The sequence below is a fragment of the Phoca vitulina genome, unplaced genomic scaffold, assembly GCF_004348235.1.
Source record: "Phoca vitulina isolate PV1807 unplaced genomic scaffold, GSC_HSeal_1.0 scaffold24, whole genome shotgun sequence".
NCBI lineage: Eukaryota > Metazoa > Chordata > Mammalia > Carnivora > Phocidae > Phoca > Phoca vitulina.
Genome location: NW_022589727.1, coordinates 20,654,299 through 20,668,539, shown reverse-complemented (window position 1 = coordinate 20,668,539; position 14,241 = coordinate 20,654,299). Strand labels below are relative to the sequence as shown.

At 37.6% G+C, this 14,241-nt stretch overlaps 1 protein-coding gene across 1 annotated transcript; it reads right to left on the bottom strand.

Annotated features, from left to right (window-relative positions):
- Positions 1 to 12,470: 12,470 nt before the first annotated feature.
- Positions 12,471 to 12,881, bottom strand: LOC116642756 (proteolipid protein 2-like). Its single transcript, XM_032421250.1, has one exon. It carries the CDS (start codon positions 12,879 to 12,881, stop codon positions 12,471 to 12,473), a length of 411 nt encoding a protein of 136 aa, XP_032277141.1.
- Between the last annotated feature and the right edge of the window lie 1,360 nt (positions 12,882 to 14,241).

Sequence of the window (14,241 nt, the reverse complement as noted above, 5' to 3'; positions counted from 1 at the left end):
CGGGGAGGAGGGGACAGGGTGCGGCGGGCGGCACCGCCCTCGCCCCGGCTGGCTGTGAGGAGCCAAGTAGCTCTCTGGAGCTGGAGCGGAGGTCGGGGCGGGTTTGGCGAGGGGTTGGCGAATAGGGGCGCGGAGCTCTTTCTGTCTCTGGTCGCTTCCTAAGTAGCTGCCTCAACTCTGCTTCCTCTGGGCTGCAGTCGTCCGGAGCTTTCTGACCAGAAAGAAAGGGTGCTTGTTATTGTTATTTTGCAAATAGGTTCTTTTCTAGGCGAGATGCCTTTTTGCCGGCAGGCAGCAGCATTTTAGCACCAGCGGAGTTTAGTTTTCAGTAGTACTTCATCGTCGGCCCTCCGGGAGCGCCACAATGTTTAAACCGTCTGCGATTCCATGGGAAAATTACGAAGCAATGCAGCACTCAACTCTCCTAAGCCGAGCGTGTGTGTCAGGGGAGCACTAAAATATTGATTCCGGAAGATACAGTCCATAGAAATCAAGTTCAATTTGTTTAAAAAAAAACTCATAAAAAAATCAATATTTTTAAGTTACTCATACTAGTTCTTTCACACCATTATCATTCCAATTGTAGTTCTCTTCTTCATGTGTGATCCTGCCCGTTTCGATTTCAGAAAGCTCAGTGAAACTTAAAATTGTGATTTTAACAGAACCAATGTAGAATATGAAAATTATGGGCATTTCCTCTTAAGTCAATTGCTTCACTGACTGTGGTGTGAGAGGGTGAAATACTTGTTACTCAATCTGCTGATAATGTTCTTCATTGCTGTCAGCGGGAAATCTACCTTAATTTATTTCTAATCAATCTTCAGTTTTGCTCATAGGTCAAATTAAAGATTGCTAGAAATAGAAAACGTGGCTGTGTTTCCCCACACTGGAAAATGCTACGGATGAACCAATTGTCTTCCTATGTAAAAAACATTGCTCTGCGTCTACCACATGGTGTGAGTCAGAGGTTAGGAAAATGTTATATTGTTTGAAAAATGTCTCTTCCTTTTTCACTTTATTATATACAAGAAATATTTAGATACAAAAACCACTGTATAAATCAGGATAGGAAGTAAGTCTTCACAAAAATCATAACAAAGACGACAACTAGACAAAATTCAGGTATTTTATTAAATGCTTTTGCAGTGACTTTTCTTGGCTCCAGTATTTTAAGCTGGTCATGTGAATTAAATTTATTTTTAAGCATAGGGCTTAAAATAAATCTGGCAGTTACCCTAAAGTAAATTTCCTAAACTCTGCTTGTCCTTTTTTATTACCATTTTTAGGTATTCTTCGGAATTTTGTTGTTTCTCAGAGAACTGTGAGCATTATGTTGCTTTCCATTGGACACATATGAAAAAGTGCAGGTAGCTAAGACAATACATGAGTGGCACTGATAAATATAAGTGGAATTGAAAACCAATCAAAGCTACTGGAAATATATGTGAGGCCTATATATTTTAATTTTTTGTAAGGTTGATCTGATGATTGTAACCCCCAACTACTAAGTTGTCTTTTACCATAAGATAGATGGACTCTATATCAATTTTTTTAAAATGAAGTCCTCACCTGTCATAAGGTGGAATCATATGACGTTAAAGTTCCTTTGCAACTTTTAAATTCTATTGTCTAGTTATGGCTAATCTCTTCAACAGCATTGTGGATATTTGGGATCACACTTAAAGTATATATTAAAATTCTAAGTGCAATTGCAAAATACTGATTTGTATGAATAAGAATATAATATTAATTATACATACTGAGCATTTACCATATGCTAGGCATTATTGTATGCATTTTATACATGGAATCCAATTAAAACTTCAAAAGAATTCTGCTATGATTATACCTACATCATAGATGGGGAAACTGAGGTGCAGAAAGATATGTTACTTGTTCAAGGTCATGACAGATCCAGATTGGAACAGAGTCAGACTCCAGAGTCCCCATTCTTAATAGCTGAGTATGCTAACACTATCCAATCCTAGTACAATAAGTATATCACAACTGTATTATTTACATTAGCACAGATTTAAATGATTCTATGTAAAAGAGGGAATTATAAAATTTACGATGTGATCAGTATGATTATAGTTCCTAGGGAAAGATGTGAAATGATTTTAGCAAGGTTCAGAATAAAAAGGACCTTGACAATGTTCAAAAACAGTGGCTTTACTAGAGGTTTCCAAACACTGGGTCCAAGAACCAGTGGTACTCCTTAGTGGAGTTTTCCTGACCTGCATCAAAATGGGAATAAAGATATATTATTACATGTTTTCATAAAGTAAGCAGTTCTAATTTAAGACTGTCTTTCAGTCTGAAATTCTCTTTACTACTTTTTTAAAAAATTAAATGTACTTTCGTTTTAGAAGCAAGAGTAATAGTAAATGGTATAGTTTTTAATGTTCTTACTTGGAAATTTAAAACTTAGAGTGAGCAACTCTATGCAAATACATAGATTAAGTTAGTTATATCTTAATTTTTCTGGTTTTGGGAATTCAAACATCTGGAAACATTTAATTTAGATGAGACTCATGCTAGGACCCAATGAAGAGACTGCAGTGCTGAAAGAATTTGAATGAGGCATATTTGGGAAAGATCATGGAAAAATAAAGATTTGGGTGTAGACTTATGAATAGTGAAAGACAATTAAGTTCAGCATTCCTAAGCATTTGGTTATTTGGTAGGAAATAGACTAGGTTTAATGTTTATGGAATTTCTTTCATAAACATTGATGTGGTAGCTAGCTTCCAAAGATGGCCCCCAGTGAACCATGTCTCCCAGTATGCATGGCCTCCTGGAGTTCCCTCGAACTACACTGAATCTAGGCTGGGGCCCTGTGAGCTGTTCTAACCAATAGAATGTAGCAAAAATGGCGCTGTTCCAGTATTGGGCCCAACTTTGACAGTTTGCCTGGCAACCAACAGTTTAGTGCTCTGGGATATCCAACTAAACTGAGGTCACCATGGTGTGAGGAAACCCACGTTTACTAACCACAGGAAGAGATCACATGGAGGACAACAGAGGAATCCAGCAGGCCCTGAGAACAGAGACTCCAGACTTATGATCCAAGTCAAGCCATTCCAGCAGAACCTAGCCCTCTGAAACGCCCAGATGATGCCACATGGAACAGAAACAAGCTAATCCCTCCAAGCACTGCCCACACAGTAGAATCATGAAGAAATAACAAAGTGATCGTTACTTTGAGCCACCAAGTTTTGGGGTAGTTTCTCAGCAATAAATAACCCAAACAGCTGGATTTCAGGAAAAAAATCATTTATAAATATGTATATAGATATATATTGGGAGTACCTTTTATTTTTTTTTAAGATTTTATTTATTTATTTGACAGAGAGAGACACAGCGAGAGAGGGAACACAAGCAGGAGGAGTGGGAGAGGAAGAAGCAGGCTTCCCATGGAGCAGGGAGCCTGATGTGGGGCTCGATCCCAGGACCCTGGGATCGTGACCTGAGCCTAAGGCAGACACTTAACGACTGAGCCACCCAGGCACCCCTTGGGAGTACCTTTTAGACTTTTTGGTATTACCCACTATATAAGGAAGCTGTCCATAATGGAGTGTTGTAAAAGAATGACAAATTAATTCATGTTTACTGTCTTCAACAGAAACTTTATTCAAAAGAAATGTAAAAGCTTTTTAAATAAATTAAGGAATGCTTCCAGATTTTAAACAATATTATGAAGTTATACTCCCATATAAACACATTTTTAGGGCACCTGGGTGGCTCACTCAGTTAAGCGTCTGCCTTCAGCTCAGGTCATGATCCCAGGGTCCTGGGATTGAGCCCCACATCAGGCTCCCTGCTCAGTGGGGATTCTGCTTCTCCCTTTCCCTCTGCTCCCCCCCCATATTCTCTCCCTCATTTGCTCTCTCTCTCTCAAGTAAATAAGTAAAATCTTTTTTAAAAGTAACATAAAATTTAAAAAAACACATTTTTACCTGTACTTTTATATTTTCTCAATTTAGTGCATAATCATGTCTGTTCTGTCTAAAAAATACACTAAAAATTCAGGTACACACTGTAAATTGCATATCAATTGTAATTCAGTACCATAAAGTACATGTAATTTCAAAAATGCGTACCACAAATGTGTTAAGAATGTGATGTGGCTAAGTTCCTATAGAAACTTTAGCTAAGAAGAAGAATGTAGCAGGAGGGGAAGAATGAAGGGAGGGAAATCGGAGGGGGAGAAGAACCATGAGAGACGATGGACTCTGAAAAACAAACTGAGGGTTCTAGAGGGGAGGGGGGTGGGAGGATGGGTTAGCCTGGTGATGGGTATTGAGGAGGGCACGTTCTGCATGGAGCACTGGGTGTTATGCACAAACAATGAATCATGGAACACTATATCTAAAACTAATGATGTAATGTATGGGGATTAACATAACAATAAAAAAATTAAAAAAAAAAGAAACTTTAGCTAACATTTCTTAAAATTTTTTTAATGTAGAACCACTTCACTTGATCCTAAACAACTTTAATGAACAGACATTTATAAAAATTTAGGTTCAGTTTTAAGAGCTTGGTTTTATATGATTAATATTTACCCCAAAATAGTATATATGTACATTTTTTTCTAGATCTGAGAAGTGAATCAGGAAGAATATGTTCCTTTACTTGAGAGGACTCTTTATGAGATCAGCCAAGCTATTCTTTTCTTTCCACAGGACAGTCAGGCTTGGGAGTCAGTGTAGTTTGTCATTTTTAGATCCACTACAGCCTTGGTGCTACCTAAGCATAGTTGGGAATTTCAGCGTCTATCAAGATTAAAGCAAGGAAAAGTGTAGGGCAAGCCGTGAGCACAGAGTGCCTTGAGGGCTTCTCCTGACTCACCCTGAATGCCTTCCTCCAACATCTGTTTTTTATTTCTTAGAAGCTGCTATTCCATTCAACTGCAAAAATACTTGCATTGACCCTAGAAACAGAATGGAGAAATAGAAAGAAACAGATTTGTGTAAAAAATTTACTTTCCTGCTCTATGTCATTGCCATCTCGGGGACCCTACTGATGCCACACTCACAAGCCCAAGCATGCAAACCACTGATAGTACAATTTTTTCCAAGGATGGGGACTGTTATGTTTGTGGAACCCCTGAGATGGTGGGTGAATGACCACAGTTAGAGAGGGAAGCCCAGATCAAGGAGATTATAACAGATACGTACAGATAGTCACATACTCTTTCCCATTTTTTGCAACAGCCTCCCATCCAAATTTCCCCCTCCTACCCAGTACCACTCCACTAAGTCCCAAGATTAAGTGTGCTTTCTGACCCACTGTTTTTTAGGTTCTTACATCTTCCTCTTCAGGGCCCTTACATTGAAGAATTGCCTTTTTTGGCAGCAACAGGCTCATCACCCAATATCTACTTCCCTTTTTTATTCATCACAGCTTTTATCACCCATCTCAGTCCCAACTTTAAGACTTCCATACCTGAAAAGAGAAAAATGTCTGCTTCCAACATTGCACTATTTTGATCTCCCTTCCATCATTCAAAGACTTCCTGAAATATAACATCTTCCCTAAAATCTCTGTAACTGGAAGAGAGGCACTGATTCCTCATACCTACCCATCAACATATAAATATTACCCATATACACTCTATATATTCTTTCTTAATAACCATGACACTTTATGCACTTTAGCCCCCCCCTTTTTTGCAGACAGTGTAAATACTCTGCTAGTTGAATTTATACATTTGTTTTTGTTTATGTGTTCTTGTCACTGCTGTTTTATACACTCCCTAGGGCTTAGGCTAGGACTTTAAAAGCAATAATCATGTTTTTCTTTTCATTATAAAAATAGTACATACTTATTTTTAAGATTTTGGAAAATATGAAAAAGTAAAACAGAACAAAAGAGTTGAGAAACTCTGAGGAACCAATGATACTCTCTCAGTCTTTCCAGGCCAAAATGGTTCTCATCTCTGCTTCTTGTGGGTCTATTTTATTCTTTTTCCTCTGTCCTTGAGCTGATTCTTTCTACTTCTCCCTGTATGTAAGCCAAATATATCAACTTCGATATCATAAACATATAGTGAATTTAAGTCCTTACAGAGGTCAAGAAGTAGTTCGTGTTCCTAATCCATATTCTGCAAATTTTACAAAATTATTTTTTGTGCAGTTAATACATGCATATGACATATAAATCCAAAAGATACAATATGATACATAATGAAAAGTAATTCTTCCTCCCACCTCTGTCCACAAACCACTCATTCCTCAACCCAAAAAGGAATCGTTCAGTTTCTTGTATTCACTTTCCCTAAGTACACAATCATTTATATTTGTCACATACTTTTCTCTAAACCATGTTTTTTCTCCCTGTCTTGACAATGTACCTTAGAGACTGTTCTGTATCAGTAAATATAAAACTGTCTCATTCTTTTTAACAGCTATAGTGTAGTTCACTTTTTACATGCACAACAATTTATTTAAACAGTACCTTACTAATGGACATTTAAGTTGGTTCCAACCTTTTGCTATTCCAAACAATGCTGTAATGAATACTTTTATGCACAAGTGCCTCCTCAGTTATTTATTTTGATTCTTCTTGCAGTTAAATGGTTTCTTCATTCAGTATTTTTTTTAAAAAGGTCTCATAGGTACTGTGGTTTTCGTTATTTTTTTTCTTTTTTTAAAAATTCCTACTTAGTCATGGTCTTTGCTTTCTATATTTTTCTATATAACCTTGAGCTTATTTTTCCTTTTGCTTCTGCAATGATTTGGATTTTGGAATAAAGATTTCTTGATAGTTATCAAGAATAGTTGATAGTTATCCTTAAACTAATAGTTATCCTTAAACATAAACAATGTTGAGGGGTGGCTGGGTGTCTCAATCGGTTAAGCATCTGCCTTAGGCTCAGGTCATGATCCCAGGGTCCTGGAATTAAGCCCCGCATGGAGTCCTGCATCGGGCTCCCTGCATGGCAGGGAGCCTGCTTCTCCCTCTCCCTCTGACTCCCTCAAATAATTAAATAAAATCTTTTTTAAAAAAACCATAAACAATGTCGAATATGCATTTTTATGATTATAAATTTTAAGAATAAAACTGTAACTTTTGAGAACTTTCTATTTGGACAAGAAACTTAGCACATTTTCTGCCCAACTTTATTTTTCCCCCTTCTTTTTTAAAAACACTATAATCTTTTCTTTCAAGTTTGACAATATTACCTTCAGGTTTGCAACTAAATTACAATTAACAAATAGATTTATTTCTGTATGTTTAATTTCTATATTTGCTTCCAGTCCTTGTAGAGAATCTGTTTTCTCACATTTTAATTTTTACTCATTTTTGAGTGACGGTCTAAAGTAAAACCTTAAATAATTTTAAAATGAAGAATACTTAGATGAGATCTAGCATATCTCTAAGAACACCTGTTGTCCTCACACATCAATGAAAACATCGATAGGCATATTTTTGGGTCCACAAATTTTTACTCTAAAAATTCATTAAATTTGCTCCATTATCTTTTTTAGACTTAGTGCTACTGAGGAAATTAAAAGACCAACCTGTGTCTTGCTGCTTTATTGGCAACATTTTCTTGCTTAGCTCTTGTAGAATTCTTTGTGTATTTTTTTTTAAGATTCTATTTATTTATTTGAGAGAGAGTGTGAGAAAGAGAGAGAGCACACGCGAGAGCACAAGCAGGGGGAGGGGCAGAGAGAGAGGGAGAAGCAGACTCCCTGCTGAGCAAGGAGTCTGATTTGGGCTCCATCCCAGGACCCTGGGATCATGACCTGAGCTGAAGGCAGACGCTTAACAGACTGAGCCACCAAATTTGTGTATTTCTGAAATTTAAAAACTTCATTGGGATAATCCTAGAGGTGGATCTCTTGTCATTTTTTTTTCCTAAAAAAGGGAACTCTTTAAAAGACTTGGGTCTTTTTCACCTCAGTAAAATTTTCATACATATTAGTTTATTGCACATGATCTGTTTATCTCCTCACCTTCTTTTAAAGGAACATCTATCGGTAATACTTAGGATCTCATCTTTGTCCTCACCTCTCTTTATTTCTCTTTGTTCTTTTTTTTTTCCTACATTTTGGGAAAGCTTCTCAAGTTTGTATTCTGAAACACTGATTTTCTGCATCAAGAAGTCTGCTATATACTGCCTCCCGAATGGATTTTATTTGAGTTGCTGCATTTCTAAATTTTGGGTTCCTTAAAGCCTTTTCTAGCTTGTTTTCTTTTCATAATCTGTTCTCATTTCAATTTAGCCTGCTTTCTTTTTTTTTTTAATAGCCTGTATTTCATAGACATGGATTTGAGATATAACATATCTATTAAAATGCACAAACCTTAAGTGTACAACTCAGTAGATTTGTACATATAAATACACTCATATGAACATTACCCCAATCAGTTGTAGAATACTTTCAACACTCCCAGATATTTTCTTATTCTCCTTACCTATAGATCCCTCACCAAGGTTAATTAATATTCTGATTTCTATCACCATAGATTGGTTCTATCACCATTAGATTAGGTTATATGTTTTAGAATTTCACAGAAATGGAATCATATTGTATATACTTTTTTGTGACTGACTTTTCAGTTTTTCAAGATTTTTGTGACATTTTTTATTGTAGTAAAATATATATAACATAAAATTTACCATTTTAACCATTTTAAGTGTACAGTAAAGTGACATTAAGTATACTCACATTATCGTTCAACCATCCATCCATCTCCAGAACTGTCACCTTCTCAAACTGAAATTCTGTATCCATTAAATACCTACTTCTCATTCCCTCATCCCTTCAGCCCCTGGTGACCACTATTCTACATTTTGTCTCTGTGAAGTTGACTATTCTAGGTACCTCATATAAATGGAATCATGTAATATCTGTTCTTTTGTGTCTGGCTTATTTCTCTTAGCATGTCTTCAAGCTCATCTATATTGTGCCATATATAAGAATTTCATTCCTTTTTAAGGCTAAATAATATCTCATTGTACATATATACTACATTTTGTTCATCTATTCATCTGTCAATGAACATGTAGTTTTTTTTAAAGCTTTCTAATGTTTCTTCCTGTTCCTGTAGTAAATCAGTATTAGATGAAGATGAAGACTTTTTAAAAACAGATTCTTTCTCTTGTCTTTTACTGCATGCATAAATATATTTCATACATCCCACTTTTTTCCTCCCTATTTTTTCAACTTGGAGTTGGGAGAAAAATATCTAGACCCAGAGTCTGAAAAAAAGATAAAGTGCAGAGTTTTGCTGTTTAGTTCCCTCACCATCTAACTTAGGTACTGACCGACTCTCCTCTAATATTCTGTGATTTGATATGCACAGGCTTATTCCAGTTTTTATTGCTTAATAGGCATTTATCTTGTGTAGTTCCTTTGAAATGAAATAGAATCACTTCCTGATTATTAGAAAGAGGATGTTTAACCTACAGAATTTAACTGTATTTACTCTTCTTTAATGACACTGAGTGGTGCATAACAACTTTACCCCTCCCTCAGTTTTCACTACTTTTAATGTTCCTCTACCTCACCTGAAATTCTTCACCTTTGAGAGGACTACATATACCAAGGCCCCATTCTTTTTATCCTAGCCTATAATGTGCTGGGGATTGTAGAAACGGGATTAAGAGAGATTGTTATGAAAGGAAGGGACACTCTGATTGTTCAGAAATCTGTTTCCACACAGTAAAGGCCATGCCTGCCTACCTTTCTCATTCGTGAAGCTCTGTGTTCCCAAACTATGGGCAGCAATGAGGGGAATCATGGGGAAGTTATGACACAGAGTTCTTTCTACCTATTTTCTGGCTGTGCTTTCCTGATTCAAAAGACACTGCATGCCTGAGATATCAATTCTGTTTCTTAATTTGGCACTATTGATAACTTAGTAATAGAAATATTTCCAGAAATCTCTTTTATGACTGACTTTTATTCTTTATATTGGAGTTTGTTGTGCATTTTCATCTTTTGGTACTACTTAGTGAATATTTAATAGAAATTGGGAGAACTATTAAATGCCATTATTACTCAGCCATCATCCTAACCCTAAAGTGTGGGTCCAAGATCATTTAACTTCCTTTATATAATCTGGGTATTATAAGATACTCAAGGAAGAGTGTCTTCCCCCACTAGCCTGATTCCTTAAATGCAAGTATTAAAACAATTTATTTGTGTTAAGTACTTGCCCTTGTCAGGAGCCTCATGAAATGCAAATATTCTCCAAATGGATAAAATAGGTCAGTATCATTTTGGCTTGACAACTTAGAGTCATCAAGCAAAGCTAGTTTGCTCTGGCAGTGAGGGAGTGAAGCACAAAAGCTCATGACAGCTAATGTTGTATTTTCCAGGGTTCAGACCGCCACTTTAAATTAGGGAAGCAGAAACACTTTTACTGCCCTGAACCTTCCCTAGTCCCCCGGGGCAATCCCTGACAAGTCCTCAGTACTTCCTATCTAGAGTATCCCAACTACTTTATAAATATCAGAGAAGAGTTGGAAAGCACCATCACATACGGCTGACTGCTCATCAATCCCAGGATCTTTACTGCAAACTGGCGATTCTTTTTTTTACCAATGTAAATCTTAGTTGTTATGACGTGTTATGACATAGTCCAATAGGAGAAACAGATAAAAGTGGACTGCGCTAGGGGCACGTGGGTGGCTCAGTCGGTTAAGTGTTCACCTTCGTTCAGGTCGTGATCCGGGGGTCCTGGAATCAAACCCCCCCCACCCCGCACAAAATCAGGCTCCCAGCTGAGCTACTCCCTCTCCCTTTGCCCCTCCCCCCCACTCGTGTGTGTGCATGCTCTCTCTCTCTCTCTCAAATAAATACATAAAATCTTAAAAAAAAAAAAAAAGTGGACCACTCTAATTGAAGCAGGGAGTGGTACCAGAGAGTATACCCTCTCTGCACTACTTTTGGTCCTGAATGGGCTCCATGGAATGCCTAGAGCTCTGAATAGCATAATTTCTAAATCACTATTCTAGACATCACTAAAGGATGTTTGTGCAAGTTACCCACTGAAGAAGAGTATGAGAAAGGGCATCAAGATATCTCAGCATAACTAGAATGCTTGAGGTCTGACTTTGGTCAGTTATTTTAAGAATACACTTGATTGGTGTTGTCTATACTTAGCACTCTTACCCCCTTCCTACCCCAGGCAATTACTGAGGGAATTCCACTGGGCTGTATGATCTCTAAGACCTTACTCTTCCATTATATTAATTTTATATATCTTTTTTAAGATATCCTTTAAAGATCCTTTAAAAATTTTTTTCTTACATCTACTCTCAAAATGTGGCTTCCAATTCTGATCAAGTTAAGAGTACATCCACTATGACCTATCTCTCTGATTACAACTAAAAACTCTGGACAAAATACACAAACACCCTTTAAAATTTTTTTCTTACATCTACTCTCAAAATGTGGCTTCCAGTTCTGATCAAGTTAGAGTACATCCACTATGACCTATCTCTCTGATTACAACTAAAAACTCTGGACAAAATACACAAAAACAATGACCTGAGGACTCTTAAAAGTAAATGAAATAATCTCAGGAAACAAACTGAGGGTTGCTAGAGTGGTGGGGGGTGGGAGGGATGGGGTGGCTAGGTGATAGACATTGGGGAAGGTATGTGCTATGGTGAGCGCTATGAATTGTGTAAGACTGATGAATCACAGACCTGTACCTCTGAAACAAATAATACATTATATGTTAAAAAAAAAAAAGAAGAAGAAGAAGAAAGTAGGAAGGGAAAAATGAAGGGGGAAAAATCTGAGGGGGAGATGAACCATGAGAGACTACGGACTCTGAGAAACAAACTGAGGGTTCTAGAGGGGAGGGGAGTGGGGGGATAGGTTAGCCTGGTGATGGGTATTGAAGAGGGCATGTATTGAATGGAGCACCGGGTGTTATACGCAAACAATGAATCAAGGATCACCACATCAAAAACTAATGATGCAATGTATGGTGATTAACATAACATAATAAAATTAAATTTAAAAAAAGTAAATGAAATCAGGCAGATTGTGGAGTGGAGTCTAAACTTGAAGAAGCAACACATTTGAGAATGAGTGTTCTGTTTTTTTCCCCTCTTCTGTTTTGTGGTTTTGCCCCAAGGGCAGGCTCCTCATGCAGAGCTGCTCAGCAGCAGTGATACGAGCAGGTAAAACTCTAAAAAGAAACCTAACCTTTCTGCATAGAAGAATTGGGAAAGGGGGCCTTTGTGGGGCAGAGGGCAAAGGAGCAAACCTGGAAGGAAGTGAGGCTAAGAGAATGCCTTAATACTGTGTAAGAAACTATACAGGCACTAGTTTACTCTTGAGCTGCATGTGCACAGGACAGACCCAAAACTGCCTAGCAAAAGCTTTGAGAATTGAACTAAGAATTAAACCTCCAACCAGGTCTCAGAGAGAAATAAAGGGAGTCCACCAACATGGATCATCTGCACAGTCAGTCAGGGCTGCTGTATGTCTTTATTACCTCAAGGGGTAGGTGATGTAGGCGTCATAGCCAAAGAGGCAAACAGCAACGAGGCCCAGTGCCCCTGCAATGATTATGGAGCGATTTCCTCTCTCGACAAGGACAACAATGGAGGTGATTAGGTAGAGGGTGACTGCAATGAGGGATCGGAAGAAATCAGTCCAAGGCCAGTTGATGGATTGTATCTTGGTGGGTAGGTCACACATGTAGACGACAAAGAAGATCTCAGCAAGGATCATCTCAACCACTGACAGAGAGGAGTATCCTGGTGTTGAGAGGCTGAACCAGATTAGAATCACCAGGCACAATACAATCTCAGCAAATAGGAGAGTTCCCTTTCTGGTGCATAAGAAGTTGGTGAAGGCAGCCCAGCAGCCACGGGCTGAGAGGCGCTCAGACTCCACCATGGCGAGGCCTGGAGTTCCTGGAGACACGAAGGATCTGCACACTTGATGGAGGGTTCCAGGATGCTGCACACCCAGTCGTTTTGCTTGCTGTCTAAAAAGTGGTTTTAAAAACTTGCAGTCTGAAGCTAACTGGGTTGACCACCTGCTAAAACAGTAATGATGATGATTATGATGATGATGATAATAATAATAATAATATCCCTTAGAGAATTTTAACAGGATTCATATCTACACAATTTAATATTCAAAAAGCCCAGAATACAATCCAAAATTACCTGATAAGCAAAGAACCAAGAAATGTGGTTCTTTGGGAATTCTTAAGGGAAAAGACAATGAACACGTGCAAACCCTAAGATGACACAGATGTTGAAATTATAAGACAAAGACTTTAAAACAATAGATGCTATAATAAGCTCCATGAGGTAAAGGTGAACACACACTAAATAAAATGTATAAAAAGATAAAAGTACTCAGCAAAAAATTTAAATTATAAAAAAAGAACAAAATAGTTTTAAAACATCCAATCTCTGAAATTTAAATTTTACTGGCTGAACTCAATAGCAGAATGAAGATGACAGAGAAAAGGGTCAGTGAACTTGTAGATTAATAGAAATCATTCATTCTGAAGAACAAAGAGGAAAAAATTGAAAAAAGATGAATAGAACTTCAGGGAGTTGTGGGACTATATCAAAAGTCTATCATTTGTAACAGTGGAGTCCTATAAAGAAACTGATGCAGAGATATCTTATGGTTTTTGGTGCTATTGTAAATGGAATCTTTTCTCTAATTTCTCTTTCTACAGAGGCATTGTTAGTGTCTAAGAAAGCAACTGATTTCTGTGCGTTGATTTTGTATCCTGCCACATTACTGAATTGCTGTATGAGTTCTAGTAATTTAGGGGTGGAGTCTTTTGGGTTTTCCTCATAAAGTATCATGTCATCTGCGAAAAGAGAGAGTTTGACTTCTTTGCCAATTTGAATACCTTTTATTTCTTTTTGTTGTCTGATTGCTGTTGCTAGGACTTCTAGTACTATGTTGAACAATAGTGGCGAGAGTGGGCATCCTTGACGTGTTCCTGATCTTAAGGGAAAGGCTCTCAGCTTTTCCCCATTGAAGATGATATTCGCTGTGGGTTTCTCATACATGGATTTTATGAACTTGAGAAATGTTCCCTCTATCCCTATACTCTGAAGAGTTTTAATCAGGGAAGGATGCTGTATTTTGTCAAATGCTTTTTCTGCATCAATTGAGAGGACCATATGGTTCTTCTCTCTCCTCTTATTAATGTGTTCTATCACATTGATTGATTTGCGAATGTTGAACCACCCTCGCATCCCGGGGATAAATCCCACTTGGCCGT

Coding starts and splice junctions, on each gene's coding strand:
- LOC116642756 (XM_032421250.1), bottom strand. CDS start 12,881: ATGGTGGAGTCTGAGCGCCTCTCAGCCCGTGGCTGCTGGGCTGCCTTC.